Raw genomic sequence first — 23998 nt, forward strand, 5'->3', positions numbered from 1 at the left:
ATCATATCATATCATATCATATCATATCATATCATATGTTAAGTATTTTTTCCATGTCTTCATCTTACCAAGCCTCCCCTGTTCTCCTCTGATGAGATGAGCACTGATTAACTTCACAAATACCGACTCATCCCTTTCTGGATCTTCATCATCCAAAACTCTGAGGGTGATGTTTGCTTCACTCTGATTGGCCAAGAATACAACAGAATCGAGCAGAGGAATAAAATCCCGCCCCTCAGTGGCTCGGCCAACCCCAGGGGTCCTGTAGGGTTCTGGGTCTTTCTCATTTAGTGTCCCATATGTGACTCGCACCTAGATGAAATAAAAACGGAAAACAATATATAATTTGATACATGATACCACAAGTTGAAATCTGTCAATCCAAGCTATTTATATATTTAAAAGTCAAAAAAACAGAAGCTTAACTGGATTTATTTTCTATGGTTTCTATTAAGTTTCTAAATCTTCTGCAGATCACACCTGACCCATCAGGCCTCTCTGTCGCTGGATGGCGAGGGAGACAGTTGAGTCAGCTTCAGGAAGTCGAACCGACTTTGATGCATTAGCGAATACAAAAACACCATATGGATCATCGCTGGCGAGCACAGTCAGATTAGCAGATGTCCTGACACCCAGACGACCATGTGACACTTTAACCAAGGACACAGTGAAGCTCTTGTCCAACTCGGGCATCTCATCCTCGACCACAGTGACGATGATGTTCTGTGAAGTCTGGCCTACACCAAAGGTGATGTTTCCAAACCTGCTAAGAAGCTCCCCCTCAGAACTGGGATCAGCTTCCCAGTACACAGTTACATTGGAAAGGTCACCAAAGGACCTATCCACCTGGGAAAGAAAAAATGAGAACAAAGAACATAAGATAAACAATCACTGGGAAGGTCCTAATTTTTCAATAGTGTTGTACACTGACCTTCAGAAGCACAGAACTATGCCCATCCTCTGGCTCTGTCCCATTAACAGACAGCGACTCAGGACTAAACTGAAACACTCCATGGGCATCATCAGATGCTGCAATGGTGACTGCAATGCGAGATGCAACTCCCAAGCTGGCTGCACAGAAAATATCAAATGTATTTTACTAACAATTAATTCATTCTGGTTGCATTTTAGGAGTTTGATCCTAAAGCGAATGAAATGAAAAAAGTATCAATCAAGCAGTTAAAGCAGACCAATGATAATACAAGTCTCCTTACCAGTTAATAAAGTAATATTAATATTACTAGTATCCCAAAGAGCATCAGATTAAAATACAAGCTCTATACATTATGTGGAGATTACTTCACAGTATGTGGTAGTGGTATGTAACAGCTCACATTAACTACTTTAATTTTCTTGCTCCATGAAAGGGTGTTTGCTTTTCCCACATAAATCTCCCTGAGCTCCTTCTCACAGAGGCTCACAGCTTAATGTAAATACCACACACATTATAGCAAACATGTATATGCACACACACACACACGCTTGCAAATGTATGAGTGTGTATATGCATCGCAGACCATTGTGGGGAAGAAGGAGCACAGACTTGAAGCAGTTTGAAGGGGAAAAGGAGGGGGCTACTTACCATGGTGGCGATAGGACGGAAGGAGCAATTGATAGTCACTCTCCCCACTACCACTCCCTTCACTATGCAGAAAATGATCCACTGATGGATCAAACATGAGGATCAGGGAAGTGTCACATCAGAAGAGTAAAGATTGAAGGGCGAATGGGAAGGAGCGTAGGTTGGCAGCCACATGTGAAGGTATTGGGAAACACACAGGAGGGGACCACACATAGAATACAGAAAAACAGCAGCGCAGAATACAGGGTCAGTTCAGTTCTAAATAAAAAAGGTAAAGACAGCTAAGAAAGATGTGCAATAAAGAGCTACTTAAGATAAAAACTGAGAAAAAAAACATGCTGATCATACAGCTAAGAATTCCCACCTCCTCCATCTGCATTGTAGAGCTCCACTCTAAATATCTTTTCCAGTTCAGGGACAGGATTATCTATGATGGTGACATTTATGAACTTTAACCTTTCCCCTGGAAGAAAGTCCAACATGCCCTCTGAGTCCTGCCAGGAGCATATGGAAAAATAGGAAACCAGTGAGCAGCCAAAACATATTTTCCCTTCACCTATTTGCTTGTTCATCAATACATCATCAGTGAAACCAACCTCATAGTCTTCAGGGCTGGATGCTGTGAAGGGGGTTGTTCTATATCCCACCATGATCCTACCCAAAATGCCTTGAGCTCTGGCCACCAGCAAACTAATCTCTCCATCTTCTTCGTTTACAGTGATGTGAGCAGGTTCCAACGCTGGAGAGATCAAACCCTCTCCTGGAGGAGTGGGCTGAAACTGCAGCAGCCCTGCATAAGGATGTTCATGTGTTTAGTGACAGCAGTAAGGAGGATGTAATAAGAAGGAGGCAAAAGGTATGATGAAAGTAGTAAGACACAGACAAGAAGAGGGAAAATTGTACTGATATTTTAGCTCCCTAATAAACCACTTGCAGCAAAATAAACATACTTGTGCTTATACACTAAGCAACACTGAGAGAAAAATAGTGTTGTTTTTGGGGAATGGTAGTAAATACCATAGGGATGGTCACTAGCTGTGACAGTGATGGTGTTAACAGAGCTATTGGGGTCAATGCTTGCTCCACTTGTGGGGGTCGAGCCTGGCTTCCCATCACCGGACTCTGCAGACACCAGCACAACCTGAAAGGACTCTGCAAGCTCTGGGAGGTTATCATCCAACACCAGCAGGTTCAGTACCTAACAGAAAGATGAACAAAAGCTAAATTTGACAAAAGTCATGTTGTTTAGACCCAGTGGCACCTTTGTCCACCTTTCCTCTCCAGCCCCATATGAGAAATTGATTATTACAAATTCAGGTTTGAAATTGGATTCTGCTCTAAAGTTCGACTCTCATTTGAACACACCGGTAAAATCCCGCATGTTTCCAGTTGAGACTGCTGTTAAAAAATCAACCCTCTTCTCTCCAAATGCAACCTTCAAATATTAATACATCATTTTATAACGTCATCTCAATTAAAGCAATGCACTTCTTATTGGAAGCTTCACCAGCTTTCAGTTCATTTACAAATTAATTTAAAATTCTTTTAATTGTTTTTATTTCAGTCTCTTAATTGATGTATTCTTTTATGGTTTAACTTCCACAGCTCTTTTGCATTTCTTTTATGCTTGGTGTTATTGTACAGCACTGGTGGTACTGGTCAGTCCTGTTATTTTTTTAAAGTGCTTTATAAATTAAGTGGTATGATATGGTATTTTTAGATTGCATTGCACTTTTGAAAATAATCTATATTTATGCCACTTCCAAGTGGTCAGTTTCAGCAAACACCTGTTATTTTATCCAAAAATCTGCAACCAACCAACCAACCACTAGGCGGGGCTGGTTATCAATAAACACTACAGATGGGTGAATCTGAAAGACAGCAATCGGTAGCTGCTTTAACATTTGATTGTACGCAGTGAGTGACTACAGTCTTTGTCATCCTGCATAAATTCAGAAGGGCTTTCCCCAACTCTCGCACAAACCTGAGAAGGATCTCCAGGCGTGAAAAGCACAGCTCCGGTTGCATTAAGAAAATCTTGATTGGCCGGTGTGTCGCTGTCCAGTTGGGTTACAGTGTAGTTGACATAAACATGGTCCAGCAATCCCCGCATACGCTCAATCACACAAGATATAGTGGAGCCCTCTGCGGTGGTCTTTGGGGACAAAGAAATAAAAACATTAATGAATTCAGAACCAAAGGAGGACTTGATCAATACTAAATGCATCTTCGTCACTTATTACAATTTGTTAGATTCAAGTGCGCTAGCCTTACTAACTACAGCCCAATATAATTCCAGCATACTAATAATGTGATTTAGAGTGCGATCATTTGATAGCCCACATGTTCCTTTGCCTTTAATTTTCTAGCGGTAGGAGATACAGTAATGGAGACGCACTGGTTCTGATGGAATGCCATCAGCAGCTCTGCCACCTGTTATATTGATTGAAATGGGGAACAAGATCTCTCATTTCTAGCAAAGGAACTCCTGATCCTCTACTATAGGAATGCCCTCACCGACAGACCTGCTGTTGCCTCACCAGCTGTCACTCTACCTGATATGACCCAAGACGAGAGCCCACTCATCCAATCCAGCTACTAAGAGAAAGCATGCTCTCTCTGCAGCCGAGCATGAAGACTAATAAAAAATGCAGCAGGACAGGGGCTGACAATCAAATGGGTTTACATTACATCTGCTTCTATGCATATGTTTACTGTGTAGAGACAAGTGAGTGATGACATTAAGCACAATATTAATGACACTGTGGTCATGCAAACCACATAATTTATTTAGTAGTCTGATTTACTTTCTTGTTTAATTGCTTGAAAGACTTTCATGAAGCAGCTTGACTATTGATAACAACAGACACTTACATCAGGTATGCAGGACCCAGTGAATCCAAAAAGCCCATTGGCATTGTCACTCTTCAAGACTCGTAAAATTGCAGTGGGTCTGGGGAGGGGGAGGCGTGCTCCACCGCGCACTGCAACCAACTGTAGGTAGAATACCTCCTCTCCTTCCTCCTCAGTGTCATCTCTCGCCTCCACCACAAATGACTTCTGCCTCTCATCCTGCTGGTATCGTAGGTAACCAGAGATGGTACGCAGGTCTGCTTTAGGGGGCTGAGTGTGGAGCTCGTGGATATGGCTGCGGTTCAGCTTAGTGTGGTACAAGCGGACATCCTGGAGAAGGCCAGTGTAACGCTGTTTACCCTCAAGATCTGACCCAATGAACATTGAAGCAGGTCCTGGGGTAGAAAAAAATGACCCAAAAAACACTGAACAATATTTTTTAATGTTTAATGCATAATTAATTTGATGTCATAATGATGTGACATGATCATATACATTGAACAGGTTTGTGAAATTACTTCCCTTCATGATTTCTTTCTTTTTTTGCATCTTTGTCTCATTTACATGTTTCGGAGCAGAACAGATTTTTTATATTAGACGAAGAAAACCAGGCTGAGTAATGAGTCTTTTACATTCCTGTAAAATATGGATTACCAGTGATTGTCCCATTTGTCTTTACAGAATTCTTTTAGGTCAGGCACATTGGAGGGTTTATGAGCGTGTTCATGCTAAAGCATCTCAATTGGGTTCAAGTTGAGACTTTTACTAGGCCACTACAAAACCTTCTTTTTGCTTTGTTTTTTTGGCTTTTTTATTTTTAGCCATTCAAAGACAGACTTGCAAGTGTGTTTCAGATTATCCAAATTATTGTCCTGCTGTGTAACCTAATTGTAGTTTTTATGAAATGCTGTGATAGTTTTACACATATGTAACAGGACTCAAACCTCACAAAAGTTCAACTTTTGACTCACCAGTCTACAGAATATTTTCCCTGAAGTCTTGGATCACCAAGATGCTTTTTTGGAAAGTGCGAGGTGAGCATTTGCTTTCATTTTGTTCAGCAGCGGTTATGCCCTGGGACTCCTACATGGATGCCACTTTTGCCCATTTTTGATTGTTGAATCATGAACTCTTACCTTATCTGAGACAAGTGAGGCCTGCAGTTCTTTAGATGTTGTTCAGGGCTATTTTGTGACCGCTTGCTCAAAACTGTTCCGAGGTTTCTCCATTTGTGGATAATGGGACTCTCTGTTGTTCACTGGAATCCTAAAAAGTCTTAAAACTGGCTTTGTAACCCTTTTGAGACTTATAGAGATCAATGACTTTTCTGTTTCTCAGCTTTATTTATTTATTTTTTACTTTGTAGCATGATATGTGGCTAGTGAAATTGAACTCAGCCTTTGAAGTTAATTCATAATTTAATAAGAGGAGAGAGAATTACTATTTCACATTTGGCCAAATAGGAAGGATAGCTTTAATCCCTTTAGCAATTAAATCATCACTTAAAAGCTGCTCTGGTTATCTTTGTTTGTCTCTGTCTGATTTAAAATCTTGTTTGATGATACATGTAAATGTGACAAATACAAAAACAAAAATCACCAGGAAGGGGGAAAATACACAGTACTGTAAATTCTAGTAATATTTCCTAGAATCTCTCATTTACAGTGTTTGTCATGCTGTCATATTGTTTGTCTGATTTACCAGTCACAGCCATAGCCACAGACTTTTTTTTTTACTCCAGTGCAATTGTGTGTTATTTAACACAAACATATTTAACTTAAGACTTGGTGAGATCAAAGCAATTGAATACTAATTGCATCATTTTCACACTGATTATTGAGCCTCCTTTGCGGTGTTGTGTACCAGTAACGTAATAAGGGTCATTACTCCAGGGACCAGAAACAGAATCTTGATTAAGGTATACAAATGCCTAGGTCTAGCTCTTTCTCATTACTCATTTATACACTCACACCTCATGCACCTATCACTTTGTGAACTTGCACAAAGTGAGACAAATGCAGGAAATCTGCTACAGTGACCAAGTACAAAGCCCTGACACGAAGCACTCCATGCATAGGTTGAGTTACCAGAAGAAAACAATGGCACAACATGACTGATGATAATGGATAAATCCACTGTGACTGGAGTAAGCCACAGAGGCGTCAGAATATTTCCCCTATGGGAGCTTTTGGTCAAATACCGGCTATTGTGCCCATTAATTAGAGAGAATAGGAAGAAAAGAAGATGCCAACCGATTCCCTTCAGCAGTAACAATGTGCAGCACTGCTGAGGGTAAGTGGTCACTCAAGCACTGGGAAGTCCCAGTACAGTACTCCTGAACAATGAGGAAGCAGCAGAGCATGTGAAGGTGCACATGCCTTTTATCTTTATGTAAGAACTTAAGACTCTGAACAATTTGAAAACTGTTTCCTACACAGTTTGGACCTTGGACAACATTTTGACACTGAAAACTAAAACTTTTTTACGACTCTTAAATGACAATTGAACAGTCTGTTACTTGTCCAGATTGGAAAGAGCCTTTCTCTTCAAGATTCAATTTGATTTCTTATTCCACACTTGTAAATATCAAAAGTTACTGACGCAAAGAAAAACAGATTATCTTTTTATCAATTGAATAGCTTTACTCTTAGCAGCAACAGGCATGGAAAAGGAGAGGAGTAAGGATGAAAAGATGCAGAAGGATGCAGAGGATGGTTATGGCATGCATGCAGTTCCTTCCACTGTTACACCTCACAAGACAACATTAGATGTGAGGATGATGAAAATATGTGGAGCAACAGGTGGTCCCAGTACTGTTTGCTAGTTTGTTACTCTAATATATAGTAATGCAGATACTAACTGCTGGTTTGCTTTGAAAAGCACAATGTCAAATCTTGTATTCTTTAAATCACCATCTGAAGAATATTAACTATGGTAGGCAATACAGTTGGGTATCCTGGTCTCACAATGCTAAACAACTTCTTACTGATTCACTGACTTTCATTTTGACACATGAATCAAATATTTTTTTGGTGAGTTAGAGCTTTTTGTAATTTACCTACAGTGATTGTATGAGCTATTTATAAAGAGTGATTTTACCTTTGCAAGAAATGTGTCAAAGAAATTGAAAATAAATGGAATGAACAATGAAGCTTACCGTCACTGATGCCCTCTCCTTTGATGCTTTTCAGTCCCCCAGGAATAGGTCTGCCATCCAAGAAGAATTCAATAATCCCATCATCAACTGTTATGATGACATGTAGCCATGTATCTGCAGAAAACTTTTCTGCAGAGGCCCGGGCCACTTGGGTACTGTTTGAACCTATTACTGTATAATATAGCATCACAGTGACATGAGACTCATTGGTGTGGACCTTCACTCCATAGTACAAGCTTCCATTTGTTCCTTTGGATGCTATGAAGCCGTCAGTATCTAGTCTGGGTAAAAGCCAAGCAGAAAAGGTGAAGTTGCTAATGGCTGCAGGCCCATCGTCAGGTGAGATGGTACCATAAGCTCCAGGAAGCCCGGAGAAAAACCAAGTGTCTGTGGCTGAGTGGTGTCTCCTTGCATGAGGCCTGAGCTCTACCTCATCTGGAAAGGAAGCTACCAGGAGCAGATCATCCATCCGAGGAAGGCCCTGTGGGAAGTGACCAGAAACAATTTCCCAGGACACCCTTACATCACCAAAAGTGCCCTGCTTACGGAGGATGGTGAAAGAAGTCACATCAGCCATATCATCTTCAGAGAGAACATCTTCAGCTACTTCTTGGTCCATGTTGTCCTCAGCAATGGCAAAGACACCAAATGGGTCATCATTGAACGGGATGAAAACAGAGGCATTTAGAGCACTCTTAGCCAGTCGTCCGCCCTCGCCGGGGTAACCGCCTTAGAGAAATAATGGCCAAGTGTCAGAGTTTTCCAAACGAAAATTAAATCTGCAGTTACTGATGATTCAAGAAAAATTAATTTCATCTCATTTTCTCTCTGCTTTGTGAAATTTCTTCTCATATCTGTCTTATGCGTCTTATATCAGTTTTATTTTATGCTTTTCTTTTACTCACCTGAGATATTTACCAGCCTGAGGATGTAGAACTCATTGAACTCTGGAAGTTTATCAGAGATGGCTTCCAGGACAATAGGCTTGGTCTTTTCCCCTGTAGTGAAGGTGACTGATCCACTTGTGTTTGTAAATTCCTGGTTTTCTTCCAGAGGAGTTAAAGAATCGTTGGCAAACAGCTGCCAGAATACTGTAATATTCCCAAAACGGCCTCTCGCACGTAGTACACTGAGGAAAAAAAAAAGAGAAAATATTTCAGTAACAGAACATAGGTAATTGTCTAAAATATCAACTCTAGCGTTTTGATAGTACTTGGAGATTATAAACTACTGTTTTTGACAGAATCATAAATTAAATACAAATAAAAAAACACAAGATATTTCAAGTGAAGTAATATTAACCAAATGTCACTCACTAAAAATGATTGGTTTTTCCCTCTTCAACTGGTTTTTCTACAGGTTCCAAGGAGAAAATCCCATTGGCATCATCATTGGCCTCAATCACCACAGTAGCTGTGGCTGCTCCATACACAACTGCATCACCTGTGGACACATGCACATTATTGACGCTGGAATCAGATAATTAAGGAAAGGCAGACACACAGAGTGTTGGCCATATTGTTACTGCCATGTTAAATTTCACGCAATAGGAGGAGACTGTCTCATTAACATAGCGCGCTATTACTATGGTAACCAAGCCTAGGAGGATAAGGTGGATGATTTGTGAATAAGCTAAATTCCAAACAAAGGATTCTCTCTGCAGATGACTTAAAGTGAATATCACCAAGAACTAAACCAGAACTATTGTATTTGAAAGTTTAAAAATATGGAAAAAGTGTAGCTATAGCAGCACCAGAAGTGCAATATCCTCTCACAAGCACATACTTCAAGTTGCCGGACAACGAGTACCCTGAAACAAGCATGCAAATCTGTTTGTGATTAAGCAGACAAGGTAAAGAGTGTGAAGACGCCAGTATGAGTTTAGCTTACTTCTAACATTGGGATTATTGACTTTTAGCACAATCCATGCCAGCACAGCCCTCCGATATAAAGAAGAGGCTAACCCTTTCTTGATTCTACTCCATGTCAATCAGTAAACAGAAAGACGCCAAAGGAATGTTTGCCTTTGTCTCTCAGACCGTCTGGAGTTTGGTTATTAAGTTCCTGTTTTGTCCCACTGGCCTACCGTTCCCATCCATGAAAAACAATATAGGCCCATGAGAGCCTTTAGTCTTATCACAGACACTGCTAAATACCTCTGCTGCATCTCTTAGTACGTACAGGATACAGACAGAAATAATAAACAGAGCAGAAGATGTTAATTTCAGATGAATTGCTTGATTCATTTGAGCCACATTGAAAGAAAGACAACTGACTTTGAGTAAAAATGCAGATATTTTTATTATCCGAAGTGTAAAAAAAGTGTGTTTCTTTATTGGTTCAGAGTTAATTGTATTTTAAGTTATAGATAGAATCGGTCACTGATCAATTTGCAACAGACTAATGACCTGTCCAGCGTGTACTGGAGAGGATGTACCTTCCTCTTGTCCAAAGGCAGGTAACCAAAAGAAAATACATGAAAAATATGGTTTACTCTTAACCAATAGCAAAAAAAACGTCTTTATTACAAGAGAATGACATTTACATTATAAAGAAATGCTATATAAGCATATATTACCTGCCATAAACACATATATCATTGTAATGCATATTGCTACATTTTTGTTCTCATCACTTTTTTAAGAAAACAAGCACATACGTACCAGTGGCATTGTAGAGAACGATGTAAAAAGGCTCATCGGTCTCCGGTATGTCGTCATCTTTTACAGCCACAGAGATGTTCTTCGTCCATTCGCCCACAGCATATACCAGCACTGTGTCATTACTTAGCAAGAAGAGGTCATCTGGCGATGCATCATTGTACTCTACTCGGTACATCACTGTGGCCACGAAGTCTGCCCGTCCTGCCCTCACAACTGTAAAGTTGGCCACACCGCCTTCTTGAAGCCGCACAGCGACGGGTTCTACGATGAAAGTGCGAAAATGAAGGAAAGGGAAGGATGTCAGAGAGGGAGGACAAGCTGGAAAACACGTGTATTATTATATAATTAAAATCTTTACCTGAGAAATAAATGGGGTCATCATTCTTATTAATCCATAAGTTGGAACTGACTATGTTTCCCAGTCTTGCTCCACCTGTCGCATTTAACAGCGTGATGGTGAAATTCTCCATTTCTTCTGGAATCTTAAAAAAAAGAAAAGAAATTTAAACAAAGAAAACTAACTGAGCTGTGGACGATGTGCTCTTTAAGGTTTAGTTTACATTTTACCTCATCAGGTACAGAGAAGAGAGTGAGATTTTTCAGGTACTCCCCCTCTTCGAAGGTGATGCTTCCTCGAACGGGGCGGACGTCTCCAGACAGTGCTGGCTCCAAGACCCACAAAACTGACACTTTGCCAAAGTGACCCCTGTTCCTCATCACGGGGTACAAAGCTGAAGGAGAAACGGGGCAAACAGACATGATCAATTTAGAAATTGAATGTTTTTTTTCTCATAGATAAACTACATTTGATTTTAGCTGTACACATGTTTATTTATAGCAAATACAGGTAATACAGGCCATTCACTAGAGGAACTACTTTAACATGTCCTCATGTTTTACACAAAAACACAGACAGCCTTTGTTTTCCTTAACAATCACATGAAAGTTGGACACTCTAATTTTCTGTGATTCACTCCTCTTAGATCCATTTTAAGTGTCAATGAGGTACCACTTGACCTGGAAAAGTATTACTATTATCTAAAGGACTGCTACTTCAAGTTACCCTGGTGCGTCTCGTCTCCTTTGCTCTCATTGATGGCCACTGTCAGTCCCGACTGGCTGAACTCAATGACTCCGTAGGGGTCATCGTTTTTCCGAACGGTGATGTTGACCTCCCGGTGGTTGCCAAGACGACTAGGTGGAGTGCTGTGGCTGCTAAGTACCACAGAAAAAGTCTCGTCCAGCTGTACCCACACACATAACAAAATAAACAAATACAGTAATCACACTGAAAAAGTTTTAAAACATTAACTTCATAGCTTATTAAATGTGAAAGTAGGAAGGATAATGCATTTGAATTACACTGCAGCACTGTGTAAAATGCAGAAAATAAATAAGTAAATATTAATATCTTGCCATTTCTTACCTCTGGCACCCCATCAGGCCGTGCCACCAGCGCCACCACCACCTCTCTCTCTCCGGGTTTAAACTCCAGAATGCCCGTAGCACCGTAGAATTCATTGTTGCCCGAGGGCATAACAGCATATCGTATCAGCTGTTTCAGAAGCTGTCCCTGGGCTCTGACCACATGCAGTTCAACCGCCTCACCCTCCTAGGTTAGAAGAGACAAGCTTCAGAGCAAAGAAGCTAAGAATATATTCAGTTGAACCTTTAAGTCAATTTTAACTCATTTTTCAAAAATACATTTTCACAGCAACCATTCTGAAATTATTATTATTATTACTGTTATTACTGTTATTATTATTATAAAGGTTGTATTCAGGTAGAGACCTTTACTTAATGAAATCAGCAACACCTGCATTTGACTACTATTTCATGGTAATAAAGCTGCTACAAAATATTAGCTATTTCTAACGTCACAATGCACAGAAAAAAGCTAAATTATGAAGGCAAAACTTGGACTCTACATGTGTAACACACATTAGGGAATTATTTCAAAGTCCTATCACTAAGTTACAGTAATTGTCAGTTATTGTGAGTCAGTCGTGAGTCAAAAAACACCTAAACTGACCAGTAAATTCTAAAAATTGTCAAGCGTAGCTATACCAATTTTGACTCAAAAAAGCAAAATAATAACAAACAGATTTGAAATTTATAAGCAGTAAGAGGTCTTTGACTGAATGTGCAACAGTTTGGGCCACATCCAAGGTCAAATACTACACATACTAATGGAAATAAACCCTATTTCTTTTTGGGGCAGCTTTAAAACTGTGGCTTACATTGATAACCCATGGACCTCTGGATAACGGGGAGAACTCAAAGACTCCCCCCGGATCGTCATTCTCCATGATGATAATCTCTCGGCTGGTGAAGCCGGCTTTCAGGATCTGATTTTCAACGTTACTCCTGAGACGTGCACACAGAAATGCATATATAAGCACATACACTATTATTATTATTATAACTAAACACAAAAGAACAAGAAAAAAAGACATGCCATTACATCCTCTTTAATGAGGAATTGTGGAGCTGCATTAACATGGAGCTGCTTTAGGGCAGGTATGTGTCAGTTTCATGCTGAGTATAGCTCTGAAATGTCTGCTTATTGTACTTTTGCTATGTTGTGTGTTTACGTAAAACGTGCAACAATAATAACAATGACTAAGTAGCTTAACTTAAACTTCTCAAAGCATTCCTTGTATTGTGTGATGCTCATTCATTATTGACTCTATATGCTGAAGCCCCGCTGTTTAGCCCACTTTTAATAACAATGTCAATCAACTGCCTGCCTGCCTCTTTATTGCTCAGCAGGGGAGTAAGTATATGTGTATGTGCTGGGAAAATTGAACCCAAGCAAGCATAACATAATGGGAATAACAAAGACACGACAGGATGAAGCACTCAAAACAGTCACAGTCAAGGCACTGCATGCATACAAACACTTGCATCTTTAAATGGTACATAATCAAGTCTGGTTAAATTAGTGCAAGAACATATAAAGAAGATTCTCAATTTTCTTCCAACAATCCTTTTCTTTTGGAATTACGTTTTTTCACACCATCACAAAATCCCCCACCGTGTCCCAGACCCCCTCATCCCCACATTGACCAAAGACCTCCAGAAAGCCTGAAGTAGGCCCTTCTGTGAAAAACAAAGACGTGATTCACGCCACACAAAAGCCCCAGGTTCACTCCACTCTCCACTTACCCAAAGTACACTATAAAGCGTGCAGTCTCCACCCTGCAGGGGACGAGTGGGAGGGAGAGAAAGCTGTCGTTCTCATCCAAATGTAGACTAACAGATTAACCCCCAATAAACATGCATCGCAAAACAAGCTAAGGAAGAACGGGAAGAATCAGGACCTAGTCAGCCCCTCCTTTCCTATTGGACTCAAGTGGTGCATAAGCTGACTTTAAACCATTACAGATAACCTCAAAAAGTGAATGTATTATAGTTATTGCATGCCAAGACTGATTTGATAATGACTAAAATAAACACTTAAAATAAATATAACGATGAATGTCAATTAACTTTAATGGCCCTACCTATCGAGAGTGAGTAGTAAGGTCTCGTTGACTTCTGGGATGTTGTCAGCCAGGATAGTGAAATTGATGGAGGCATCGCTCTGCCCAGAGACGAAGATGACAGAACCACCAAAAGGTTTCAGGTCATTAGCAGTAACATCCCCACGATTGGCTCCAGTTGGCTTAAGACTCCAGAACACTTCAGCCCGACCGTCCGTCCCATCACGCCGCAGAGGGAGGCTGACCTACGACAATTATCAGAATCAGCCTCTTACACTTAGACACAGTCTGTATAAATTATTCACACTCCGAACATTGTTGTTTCTTTTTTCACTGAATGTTTATGAAGCACTGAACTATGAAAGCGAACAAAGGCAAGCTTCACAAAACTGATAGTCTTTGTATATCTTACTGTGCTGGTATTGCTGTCCTCTGGTTCATAAACCACCACTGTGGTGTTGCTTGTAAAGCCAATTTCCCCATTTGCAATGTCAGGGGTGACAGTCAAGGTCAGGTTTAGCGATCCTCCAAACCTTGGGCTGTTTGACGGAATTGAGGGACTTATGTCGATCAGTTCCAGTGTATTCAACTACAAAAAATAGAACAGAAAAATAGAAGGCTAGATACATATTCATCAGACAGAAAACAACAAATTACACTCAAATACGACTGTATTGTCAGTTTGTAGGTTGCATTGAAAGACCTGTTGATGCTCCCCTCAGTCTATGTATATTTGTACACATATGTGTTTGTATTGAAGCTGAAAGTGTGTGAAGTAATTAAGCATCTACAGAATGTGAAGAAGGCTTTTCTAGTACTTTTTTGCCAGCTTTAAGGGTTAGGTGATGTTGTTAGTTTGGACAGCTGGGTAAATCCCATAGCAACATGCCAGATTTGAGTGCCAATGTAAACCATTCACACATCCAAATGAGGCACTTAAACCTTGAATAGTACCAATTTGGCCAGAGGTACAGACAGAAACAGAAGGAATGCATTTGGTGATGTGAATGTGAAACGTCGCAGCTGAATTACAACTTAAATTACCTTGTTTCAGTGGTATTACCTGTATTAAGAAATGAGCTCCATTCTGCAGAAAGGCATCATTCCTGATCGGCAGTATGATGTGGACCATCCGCTGACGGGCAAAAACCACATTAATGGTCCCGCTAACATTCAGGACGTGGTCACGGGCACGTGCTGGGTCTATGGGACCCGCAGGAATGTAGAGGGCACCGAAGGCCATAGACACGTTACCCAGTGTACCACCACTCCGCAGAAAATTCAGAGACAGGAAACGGCCCTCAGGTTGGCTCTGGATGTTCTGCTCTTTGGCTGGGTCAAACCGAAAAAGGCCGTAGACATCGTCACTGTCCTGAATGTAGAAAACCATCTGAGGAAATTGTGGGAGAAAAAAAATTGCAAAGAAGAAGGAGACATATGGAACATTTTGAATGATGAAGGAATGATGTCTTTTAGAAAACACAAATTGCCCCTCTATTCATAGTTTCACTGCTAACAAGGGTTGTACAGTCCCCGTATGGAGCGAGCTAACAGGTCTCAAATAATAGCAATGAAGCCTGGGTGTACCATCAATTACAGTGAAGGATTTTGTGGAGTATCCTGTTTTTATGTTACTAAGATTGTATCTTGATCATAAAAAAGAGAGGTGAGGAACAGAGAGAGTGAAGAAAATAAGCAAGACTGAGAGTAGTAAAACAGAGCCCTGAGCTAACTTTAGCAGGGGCATCCTCTTTAATTAAGTGTGCTAAGACTGTTAAGAGTAGTTTCCACGAGCATTAAACTGTGGTTCAGTCATGGAACCTATACTTGTCAGATGCACTGTTTGGCACGCTCACTGATTTAAAGCACAGTGTGATGTGCATATTTCCGTTTTTGGAATGTGATACAGGATCTGCAACTTCACTGACAGCAGTCATGAACTTTCTTTTATATTTGTTTGCTTATGCATCGAGAAAATTCTTCTGAGCAAACTTGTTCTGCACACATGGCAAACAGGCCCTATAGTCCCATCTAATGCCTTGAACATAAACAAGTCTTGGATCTGCCCACTGCTTTCACATGTAGCCAAGAGGCTTGGACAAAGATGGAAGCAATAAAAACTTGTCACCATTTCATCCGTGCTTAAAAACCCCCCCCCACAGAAACACCCCACTCAGAGTGTGCCGCCTGTTTCGACTTTGTTTTGATTCAGCCACATTAAGGGAACACCCACAGAGCAAAGTTACACACTAAGGGGTCGACTTTTGCAGCATGTGCCAAGTTTGCCACTGTGCCTTACAGTAGGTCACACACATGCAAAACACATGCAACATGCGTTCCCTAACAAGTGCAGCTAATTTTTTCTTACATACCCCAACATAATCCTAATAAATAATAATATAAATAATCCATAATCCTAAAAAATTAAATTAATTAATTGATTTAAAAAAATACGTCTTTTAAACTCACCTCCATGGGTTCATCAACCTCAGCATTTCCAGTTACTGTACTAGGCAGCAATTTGAAAACGAAGGCCTCTGCTTCTTCAGGTTGATCATCAGCTACAATGTTTATTGGAATAATAGCAGTCTTGTCACCGGCAGCAAATCTTACTTGCCCCACCTCAGGCCTCAAATCATCTGACACTGGTGAACGATCACTGGAGTTTCTGCTGATGGACCAGTTGGCAGACACTTCACCATAGCTGCCTCCGATTCTTACAATAACGATGCCATCATATCTGGAGGAGTGATAATCTTGGATGTAAATGGTTGATTTTATTTTTACATTAGCGTTTAGATTTAGCTAGCATGTAACACAAGAGGAGTTAGATCACGGATGTCAAACATAAGGCCCGGGGACCAGAATCAGCACAATCTGCCCCACTGGATAGATTTGGAAATTCTAGAGGAGGGCATAGACGTTCAGACTTTTAAATGTATTTTAAAACATTTTACAGCTTTTCCTACTGATAAAGATCTACTTCATTGCCATTCATGCTACACAAGATTAACTAAGTGATTAATAAACAATTTAATAACAAAAAGGTGTTTTTTCAAAATTTACTATAGAAATTTATTTTGTTTTTCTACAATGGGACCAGAAAAACTGGATATTTTCTGTGAATTAACAGAAGCTACCAGATTTCTTTTCTGTAATTTTACACATGCATTTCTTAAAAAGATTTTCTTACAGCACTATTCATATATGTATCATGAAAAATCTAAGACATACTGCTGAAACCGCAGTTATTTTCTTATATTAAGCTATCTTAGGGATTAAATTCGTAGTTTAACTTCTTTACACTTCAATGGTCCAGCCCACTTAAGGTCAGAGTGGGCTGTTTTTGGCCCTCGATATAAGATGAGTTTGACATCCCTGATTTAGATTATACAACAAATTTTATAGTACCCATTTATAGAGAAAACAATGCTACCTCTGTGTCAGATCTTCATTGATGCTGATTGGCTGAACCAGTGCACTGCTGCTGATTGAGAGGACACCATGAGGTTTGTCATTGGGCTCGATGGTCACCTGCACAGAGTTAGGCGATACCAGCACAGCATCTCCTCTGATTGTGTCCTCCAGGAGGACCAGATGGAAGGACTCTGCAAGTTCTGGCACATTATCATCACTGATGTTGAACAGCAGGCTAGCTTTATAGACAAATGGAGGGAATGTAACTCTTCTGACTGGCTGTAGATCGAAGAAATCCACAGCTGGTGTGGCACTGCCCAGGCCTTCACCACTCACCACCATGTAATCTACAGAAACCTAAAGACAGTAGAGTCCAGATGTTTCATACAAATTAGACAAATGCTCTCTGTTTTCTCTACATATAAGTTGTTGATTGTGTGTATATGAGTGCTTTTGCAGTAAAAGACTATGTAAACATGAAAAACTAGGTTTAAAGAACACAACCTCAGTGTCAACAGAGCCAATGAGTGGTCCATCCTCAGTCAATCGACCTCTGGTCACATTGAGGGCAATGACTGCCGCAGACTCTGGTACTGCCATGACAGTGTGGGAGAACCGCAGAGGGCTGTCATTACGCAGGATTCTCAGCCGAACACTGCTGGCGTTGGGCTTGAGGAGAGCTCCCCCTGCTACACCAGTTAGTCTTACTGAAAACACTTCATCATCCTCTGGGACCTGGTACACAGAGAAAGCAAAACACATACCATTCAAAACTCTAAACATGTATGTAGCAAAAAAGATGAGGAAAAATGCTGTACACTTTATTTTACAGTTAAAAGAATTTCAAAACTTCAAACTTTTGCCAGTGCAGTAAAAAAATTTATAGAGACAGATTTTTAAGAAACTTAATTGGTCCAGTGTAATCAATCAGTTCAATACCTGGTCATCCCGAATAAGTACAGTGAAGTGCACTACAGCCTGGCCTACAGGAATAGTGATGTTTCCACTGTCGGGACTGAGATCCTCACTGGCAGGGTTGGGACCATCAGCGATCTATGAAGACAGGAAGGAGAATAACCCCAGTGATATTCCTACTTTGACAATCCATGAGCTCAAAATGAATGTGAATTTATCCTTACTATGAAACACAAAGCAGTTGCATTATTTATTAAACATAGATGTTGCTCATTGTATCTAAATAATCTAAACTCTTGAATCCACAAGTGTCTTTAAGGCAGTGGGATTAATTTATAAAAGCATCTAACAAGCTACATGCAACACTGATTTGTTAGACACTGTTAGTTCTTGAAACACAAAAGTCCCTTAGGTATGCTAATATTATTCACATGATCTCACCTCAAAATTTACAGTCACAGTACCGTATGTTCCCTTTTCTCTAATTAGAGTTAAAGGCACGTAACGGTTCCCTCCTCTGGGTTCATCAACTATGATCTCCTCAGTCTGAGATAAAAAGAAAGAAAACATCAAAACAGAACTTTAATCAGCTTACATTCTACTTCATTCATTGACAATTAGAACCATCCAAATTAAGAATAAATGGAAATGTAACATTTGCAGCAGCAAACAAAAACAGGTAATACATTTCATTTGAACTGAACCCCAATCTGGCAGTGGAAGCGAGCAAAATGCCTCTTTACACATGTAACAAGATAACCAAGAGAACATTTACATTTAATTTAAATTATTGTATTTAATTTTGAGATATCCATACTCTTTTTTTTCTGTATTATATATATATATATATATTGTTTTATTTTATTTTTTTTAAGATACTTGTCGTTATTTTTATTAGCAAACAAGTAATTTATTAAGTCACTGTATTTAAAGTGCTTAAATCCTTTGGTTTCCAGTTTTTTTTTTTACGTTTTTTTAAGTTTGTAAATTGGTGAACCAGCAAAGACAGGATGAAGGTGGATGGAAAGTTTCTTACTGAGTTGAAGGCAATTATTCCAAAGGCGTTATCATTGGACAGTATGGTGATGGTTGCCTTTTTTGGTGTCCCCACTGTAACACCATTTGAGGAACTCTGAAAAGTCAGGAGAATAGAAATGTTTAGATAAAGCAAAGATTATAGCGTATTTATATTAACACTCCTTTATCTTCCCCCCCTACCAAAGGTAATCCTGATCCTCATGTGGACAGCCAGACCGACTGCCTTATCTACGGGCTACACTACATTCCTGTGTTCCCACCGAGAAGCACTGGTGAGAGGGCACAAAGACAGGAAGTACTGGTTTCAGACCAGTTGATTTGTCAGGTTAGCTCTCTGCAGGAAACCTTTTCAGGATTTGTACCCTTCTCTCTGATTCAGTGCTAGACCAGAAAGACTTAACATCCCAGCAGGCCTAAAATCACACCATGAGTTACCAGGGCTTACGCCTAAGTGTTTACTGATGATCTGCAAGGTTTTATTTTTTTCCAAGACAGGATTCAAAAGAAAACAACAACAACAACACACTTTTACATGGTGTTTCCAGGGTTTCCATTAGTGAGCTTAAATATGTTTTTACAAGACCCAACAGTTCTGACATCCACCAAAACTTCAAAATTCCCTTTACAACTTTCAAACATCTGGATATGCACTCACTGCAGGTATTTTGGAAAATGACCAACTATATTACATTCTTGTCATAGTATTATAAACAGAAACACACATTTCTCCACTAAAGCATGTGTTATATCTCTTTAAGTTTTCTCAGCCAAACAAAGTGCATTTGAAACTTCTTATCAAAACCACTACATGTTTCGGTCTCCACATGTAAAGGTGAGCGCAAGCCAAGGCAAAAAAATAAAATAAAAAAAACAATAAAAAAAACTACTTAAGCCTCTTGCATTCGTCTCTTGGGGCTTTTTTAGACTCTAACATTCTTTCTGATGCTGAGCCCTTGTAGCACGTCAGCTCACAGACAACAAATCCACACGCACTTATGTGGACACACTCATGTAAAGAAAAAAATCACTTTAGAAACTTTGAAAAACAACACTGTTGAAAGTATGGCGCTGTAAATCAACCATGCCAAGTCTTTTATGCCATGATCCGCTATGTGTTTCTGTAATTTTGTGCTGTGCTGCTAGGCTGCACCTGCTCTGATCTGCAACGACTCAACACTGTTTCTGTAAAAACAAATCTTTTCCTGTCATAGTCAACCAGCAATGTAACAGATTTTATACACTGAAGCGTGATAATAACTATGGCCCTGATTTTCCCTTTATTTTCTTGTGTTTAATCCATGACACCTTTTGTGGCACATACTTGTACTCCAGACATAACTCCAGTAAGCTGACAGGCTTGTATTTGGCCAAAGCTTTGTCTCATTGTAGTGTAAATAGAAGGGCTAAAAGTGGTCGCCTCATTTGGTCTTTCACTCTAGTAGCAGGCTAAAAATTGAGTTTTGCTACCGAATGTTAACCAGAGGTCACAAAAGCGTCAAATCGAGAACGACTGATGTGAAGAAAGCCACTCTTGCTGACAGATGTTTAGAATTGTTGCTGTTCTCTTAATTTAGACTACAGTCTCACAATCTGGGGTGTTTCCCCTACAATTGCCTTAGGAGAGGGAGCCAAAAGGAAAAAAAACCCACATGGAATAAATGATCAATTAATGAATGAATGAATTAACTTATTTCAGCATATTTGTGTACACTCATTGCATTTCACAACAATGTAGGAATCTCTACTGTGCTTTGCTTCCATTGTTGCGTCTCTACCCTCAGCTTTACTGTGTGTGTGTGTGTGTGTGTGTGTGTGTGTGTGTGCGTGCGTGCGTGCGTGCGTGCGTGTGTGTGTGTGTGTTAGTTTCACTCCCATACACAGAGAAAAGAAAAGGAAGGTAACTTTATGAGACAACTTGTTGTGTTAAACGGAATAAGAGTAGCCCAACAATAATAAATCCATCTAAAATGAAAGGGTATAACAATTCTTTTAGGATTTGTCTTTTTTTTTTTTTAAAGAAAGCTGAGCCGACAGGGAAAAGCGGGATAGTCACCCCCACAACCAGCCAAACGCAGGGGATTCAAATGACCTTTATCTCTAAGTGAGGGACAAGATGGGCAGACAACAAGACCAGCCAAAGCCAGCCCATCAAGGATACATGAAACCATGGAGATAGTCTCTAGGCTTAAGTCATCCAGAACTGTGATGGCAATTGGTTTGAAAAAGATTTGTAATATGTACCATTTAAGATCATTTTCACATCTTTCACAAAATCTGACACTGACGTAGCCGTGCTTTTTAGGCCATGTGTTCGCCTTATTTTTCATCTTAGATTAATTAAGTAGCACACTGAAGCGCAGTACTGAGGGACGAGAAGAAAGTGACACACACCAACTCGCAGAGAAGCAATGGGCTCTCACCTGTAACATGAGGTTGAACGTAAACGTCTCATCGGCTTCAGGCAAGTCGTCATCTTTCACGGCAATAAAGATGGTCTTACTGGACTCACTGGACAGCAGGAAGGCTGCAGCATTAATGGCTTCAAAGTCCCCGGTGTCAACTCCCTCTAGCTGAATGAAACATGACAACACATTTTAACTTCACTTTTTTTCAGTTTACCTATATTTTTATATTCATGTCAAAGTGTGCCACTAGCATACTCCAGGCCTGAACTTGCAGGCTCAGTTCAGAAAATTCATTTATACTTGGACTTGCTTGAGCAAGAGTTTCCTGAGCATCTATTTCTGTTAGTTGCTGGATGGAAGTCTGACATTAAACAGTATTTTAACCAGCAATGCAGCTCTTGGTATAAAAATTAATGTAACAAGAAATATGGTAAAGATATCAAGAATCACAAAACAAAACCCTAAAACTACTCTTCATCGCACCGCCAGTTCGTATTTCCAGACACCAACTGTGAGCAGCTGACACTGGGCTACATGTAGACGATGTAAAGCCAAAATCCATTCATTTCCAACTGAGTTTCTGCTGACACAGTGGGACTTTTATATCATCAACGTTGTTTGTTATAGACAAAACAGTTACTGATTCTGAAGTTCACCTGATGTGAAGGTCAACTTTCCCAGAATAAGGACACTTATATGTTTAACTGTACAGACAGAACAGGCTAAATGATTCAACAGGCTGCAGAATTGTTCAGTAATTTTCACTCACTACTGTGAACTGTTGTGAATTTCTATATTATTTGTAAGTTCACAGCACCAACAGTTGCTAACCTATGCACATATTAGAAACATATCACTAGATGATAGCTTCATATCCTACCAGAACCAAAGCTGTCACATTGACTGGGTCTCCCACTCTCTCTATGACCAGGCGGACCACAGCTGCGCTGCTCTCGTTGACAACAAAGTCAGTCTGCCCCAGGAACCGCAGCGTGGCCGACTCTGATGTAGTGCCAGGGATGGACAGAGCCAGAATCAACCCAGCTAGCAGGAAGGCAGGGAGCATTCCTGCCAGCACATGGAAGAAAATATTGAGAAAAATGCAGCAAATCAGATAAAATATGTGCAGTGAAAGAAATAAGAGTTTTACATGTAAAGAAGTTAATAATAATAATAATAATATAATACTTAATAACACACAAACATACTTCAGATTTAGTACATAATGCTGATATGTTCTCTACAGGACCAATTCTGAATAAACAATCATCACATCAAAATTTGTCATTACTGAGAAAGTGATTCACATATCGGGGAAACAATTATTTAGAATACAATACACAAGTTTATTTAGATCAAAAATCCTTATTCATATACAAAAACAACTCTAAAAACAAATACAGAGTTTACAAAAATAAACCTATTTTTTACATTAAACATTACTGATGTTAAAATGTAAACATACACACATTACAACTGTTATGTGCTATAGGCAATACTGAATAGCCAGATGTTCAGAAGGCCTGCTGCCTTTTATAATGTGGAGCCTGGCAGGCTTTTTGGTCATTGTGGTCTGAATGATTCACAACAGTATCCCATAAGTCCAATGCCTGTTGTCCTCATGTTGTCATAACTGCTAAAGCAGTTGCATTTGAGTTTACAGTTCTTCACCACATGAATCAAAAGTCATGCCCTGCAATCCGTGCAATTCTGCATTACCACCTCTGTCTTTTCTCCCTCTCTCTAATTATTTTGCGACTCCCCTGCTTCCTCCAGCAATCCTCACATCTTAGTTTGTGTCCTCCACACCCCTCTGCTCTCCACTTCTCTCATCTTGTCATCTTTTCTCATCTCTCTTCTCTGTCACCCCCTGCTTAGCTCTCACACGCAGAATAATCCAGAAGCTGGATGGAGCTGCTGAGACAGTTGTCATGGTTCACAAAACAAAACAACACAGCATGACGCGTGGGGCGGAGCTAGCCTAAAGCCAGATTGTGTCCTCCTTGTTGCCTTTTACCCATCCCATTCATGATCTGCACCACACAGCCTGGCTAACAGTATGAACACGTAAGGTCTTTTAAAAAAATATTTGCTCTTAATTACAAGGTTGAAAAAGAACATCAGCAACTAGAGTGGATGAAGTCATGCTGTTTGGGTTCTTTTTTTTTTCATACACGGAAATCATTTAGGAAAGTTGGGCATTGCAAATACCCCACTTTTCATTTGTTCCATTACTGTTAAATCAATCTGAGTAATTCTCAGTACGGGAGGATGTTTAAATGGAGACCATCGATCAGTCATTATGTCAACTTCAATGGCAGAAATCACTGTAACAGCATTAAAAGTTATCGGCTGATGAATACACTCAGAATAAACTGGTGCAAATTTTATGTTGTGACAAATACAACAAATATTGCACGTTTTAAGAGTTTGTGTTTTGTGTCTGTGTGCGGGGGGGTGTTGCATATATCACACACATGCCA

At 39.9% G+C, this 23998-nt stretch overlaps 1 protein-coding gene across 3 annotated transcripts in view; it reads right to left on the reverse strand.

Moving 5' to 3' along the window:
* The window catches only part of adgrv1 (adhesion G protein-coupled receptor V1), a 129627-nt gene that overhangs the window by 94893 nt on the left and 10736 nt on the right, over positions 1-23998 (reverse strand). For all 3 annotated transcript variants that reach the window (XM_082553996.1, XM_082553997.1, XM_082553995.1), the window contains exons 2-30: positions 22396-22583; positions 21531-21680; positions 19109-19204; positions 18514-18618; positions 18097-18210; positions 17662-17892; positions 17177-17514; positions 16210-16480; positions 14804-15130; positions 14153-14329; positions 13762-13985; positions 12496-12622; positions 11682-11867; positions 11319-11499; positions 10823-10986; positions 10614-10737; positions 10256-10516; positions 8909-9035; positions 8498-8721; positions 7593-8321; positions 4457-4830; positions 3567-3737; positions 2600-2780; positions 2179-2372; positions 1947-2076; positions 1583-1663; positions 932-1071; positions 481-846; positions 69-312 (exon numbers count right to left, since the gene is read on the reverse strand). In XM_082553996.1, coding sequence (XP_082410122.1) covers positions 69-312; positions 481-846; positions 932-1071; positions 1583-1663; positions 1947-2076; positions 2179-2372; positions 2600-2780; positions 3567-3737; positions 4457-4830; positions 7593-8321; positions 8498-8721; positions 8909-9035; positions 10256-10516; positions 10614-10737; positions 10823-10986; positions 11319-11499; positions 11682-11867; positions 12496-12622; positions 13762-13985; positions 14153-14329; positions 14804-15130; positions 16210-16480; positions 17177-17514; positions 17662-17892; positions 18097-18210; positions 18514-18618; positions 19109-19204; positions 21531-21680; positions 22396-22581 — 6223 coding nt within the window. In that variant the 5' untranslated portion in view covers positions 22582-22583. The remainder of the gene's footprint in view (positions 1-68; positions 313-480; positions 847-931; positions 1072-1582; positions 1664-1946; positions 2077-2178; positions 2373-2599; positions 2781-3566; positions 3738-4456; positions 4831-7592; positions 8322-8497; positions 8722-8908; positions 9036-10255; positions 10517-10613; positions 10738-10822; positions 10987-11318; positions 11500-11681; positions 11868-12495; positions 12623-13761; positions 13986-14152; positions 14330-14803; positions 15131-16209; positions 16481-17176; positions 17515-17661; positions 17893-18096; positions 18211-18513; positions 18619-19108; positions 19205-21530; positions 21681-22395; positions 22584-23998) is intronic.

The sequence above is a fragment of the Aulonocara stuartgranti genome, assembly GCF_965226115.1.
Source record: "Aulonocara stuartgranti genome assembly, chromosome: 12".
NCBI lineage: Eukaryota > Metazoa > Chordata > Actinopteri > Cichliformes > Cichlidae > Aulonocara > Aulonocara stuartgranti.